Genomic DNA, 2,230 nt, shown 5'->3' with positions numbered 1-2,230 from the left:
AAGCTATGTAAGTACCCACTGGTTGTGTACAAAGAATTTCTCCTTTATCCTATATTCTACCAACCTGATGAAACTATTTTCGGATGAATAATATTAAAAAGCCAGTTGCTAGAAATAGACAGATCTCATATCTCAGAAATTCGTACAAACTTTGGTTAAAGCTTGAAGTTTTCTCTGGTTGCAATGTACATATGCAACAAAAATGTGAGAAATATGTATGTATGAAAAATCTAATTTGAACATCACAGACCTCCCCATCTTTGTTAGCGTCCATTTGATCGAAGAGTTGGTCTACGGAGTATGCTTCCCCAAAGAGCTTCTCCTTTTCTTTATCAGTCAGAGAGTTGTTTCCTGCCTGTGGTAGAAGATATGTCACCAGACACGAAACATCTGTCAAATGACACCGTGCGCTAGACGACCATGATAATCATTTCTTCTTGTTTCTTTACTTTGTTATAGGCAATGAATAATGAATGAATGAATGAAAAATACTAATGATATATATTGACATTTAAATGAATATCATAAGGTTCGAAATACTTCTTATCGTGGGCATTCTTAGCCAAAAGCTAGGTTGCCCTTAAACAGGTCTCCGATCGAGCTCTGCAAGCTAAGTGAATTATTCTTTACTAGTCAGTCAGTCAGTCAGTCAGTCAGTCAGTCAGTCAGTCAGTCAGTCAGTCATAGGGTGCATTACAGTACAGTTGGGATATATTTACGCCGTGCCCAGATCTGTTATTGCAACGTTAGTTGTTATCCTGGGTGCACGCAGAATATGGTATCACGTACATGAAAGTATTGTGACATCATGGTCTTCACAGACTTGTAAATGCATCACCATGATACCTCTGCAAAAGCCCTGTGCAGCTCCTCCCTACTAACAGTCGATGTGTGGTCTTTGTTTTGGCCCTTTAGACTGGTCAGAAACTTGTCGATGAGGCCCCGGATTTTCTTCCTGTTCTCCATGGCCTCGACTGTTTCAACAGTCTTCTTGTCTTGGTACGCCCTGCATACATTGACACATTTTGTTTCTATATCAGTATTTACTTAAGATTTCTTACCTTATAAAACATGGAACATGGAGTATCTTTACATAGTATTCTTGTATAGCAAAAGAAAGTGTTTCTCACCTTGCTGCCTCAGTGTCAGGCCTCTTCTTCTCATACAGTCTTTCCTCCTGCGTCAGACGATCACAGAGAACTTGCTGGTACTGCTCAGTGTCGTCTTCGGAATACTTAGAAAGAGACATAAAAGACATACCAAAATCATAAATATCGTAAAGACCCTCTATTCATACTTCGCGATCATTGGTTATCCGAAATTACGTGATCAGCTAACGCTACCTAAGGCAGTGCTGATGTCTCAAAATGGAATAACATTTGGAGACAACCACAGCTCCTAGGAGCAAGATTTGTTTCAACCCTGCAGTGTGGGCAGGAGGGGGGGGGCAGAGCGGGGGTTGAGGGGAGTGATGCCCTTTGAAGTGATGCTCATTTGCAAGCACTCGGCTTCCACCGCGAGACTTCGGCACTATCCAATAACTAATGATAATGATACAATGATTATCAGTTTATGGTCATTACAAAGGGCTTAGGCCCTGTTGACAAAAGGCAATACAACTCTCCTCAGGCAGCAAGCATCCATGTCGCAGCTCCTTAGTATGTAACACTAAACAAGTGAATGTACATTGACACGTACCAACATGAGTCCGATCGTTTTCGGGTTGACAGGCTCGAAGCGGTTAGAACGGTGGAAGCTCCGACTGAGGTGGGCCAGGTCATCCAGTCTGTGGAAGAACGAATCTTCTTCCCCCATGGAGAGCCACCAACCTAGACAACAAGCAGATTCACAGGATCTTTAAAAAAAAGACCTCAGACAATTACAGATTCATCGTCAACAGCCAAGCTGTATTGTATCACCAGATTTAAAGGGTATTTTTTCATCGTTCTGTTACAATAAGAGCTAGCATTAAAGTTGCCCGTACATCAGTAACAGATGCGTAGGGGTGGCGCCCATCTCCATTTCTATAGCCCTTGGGCCACACATGTGCAAGCCACTACAGCAGGGGGCTGGTCCGCTGGTAGTGATGTGTGTTTAACTTCCATACTCTTCCTCATTAGTGCTGAGTGCTAAGCAGAGAAAGCAGCATGTACCATTTTTAAAGTCTTTGGTATGACTCGGCCGGGGATCGAACTCACGACCTACCGAATGCAAGGCGAACACTCTAACC

At 42.7% G+C, this 2,230-nt stretch overlaps 1 protein-coding gene across 4 annotated transcripts in view; it reads right to left on the bottom strand.

The window, feature by feature from the left end:
- Window positions 1-58: 58 nt before the first annotated feature.
- The window catches only part of LOC118412511, a 13,887-nt gene continuing 11,715 nt past the window's right edge, over window positions 59-2,230 (bottom strand). For all 4 annotated transcript variants that reach the window (XM_035815400.1, XM_035815401.1, XM_035815399.1 and 1 more), the window contains 4 exons: window positions 1,699-1,829; window positions 1,131-1,234; window positions 847-1,006; window positions 59-355 (listed from right to left, as the gene is read on the bottom strand). In XM_035815400.1, the coding sequence (XP_035671293.1) occupies window positions 74-355; window positions 847-1,006; window positions 1,131-1,234; window positions 1,699-1,829 (677 nt within the window). In that variant the 3' untranslated portion in view covers window positions 59-73. The remainder of the gene's footprint in view (window positions 356-846; window positions 1,007-1,130; window positions 1,235-1,698; window positions 1,830-2,230) is intronic.

Source organism: Branchiostoma floridae, chromosome 3, assembly GCF_000003815.2.
Source record: "Branchiostoma floridae strain S238N-H82 chromosome 3, Bfl_VNyyK, whole genome shotgun sequence".
NCBI classification, from domain to species: domain Eukaryota; kingdom Metazoa; phylum Chordata; class Leptocardii; order Amphioxiformes; family Branchiostomatidae; genus Branchiostoma; species Branchiostoma floridae.
The sequence above is the reverse complement of the archived record's forward strand: the minus strand, read 5'-3'. Positions and strand labels throughout refer to the sequence as shown.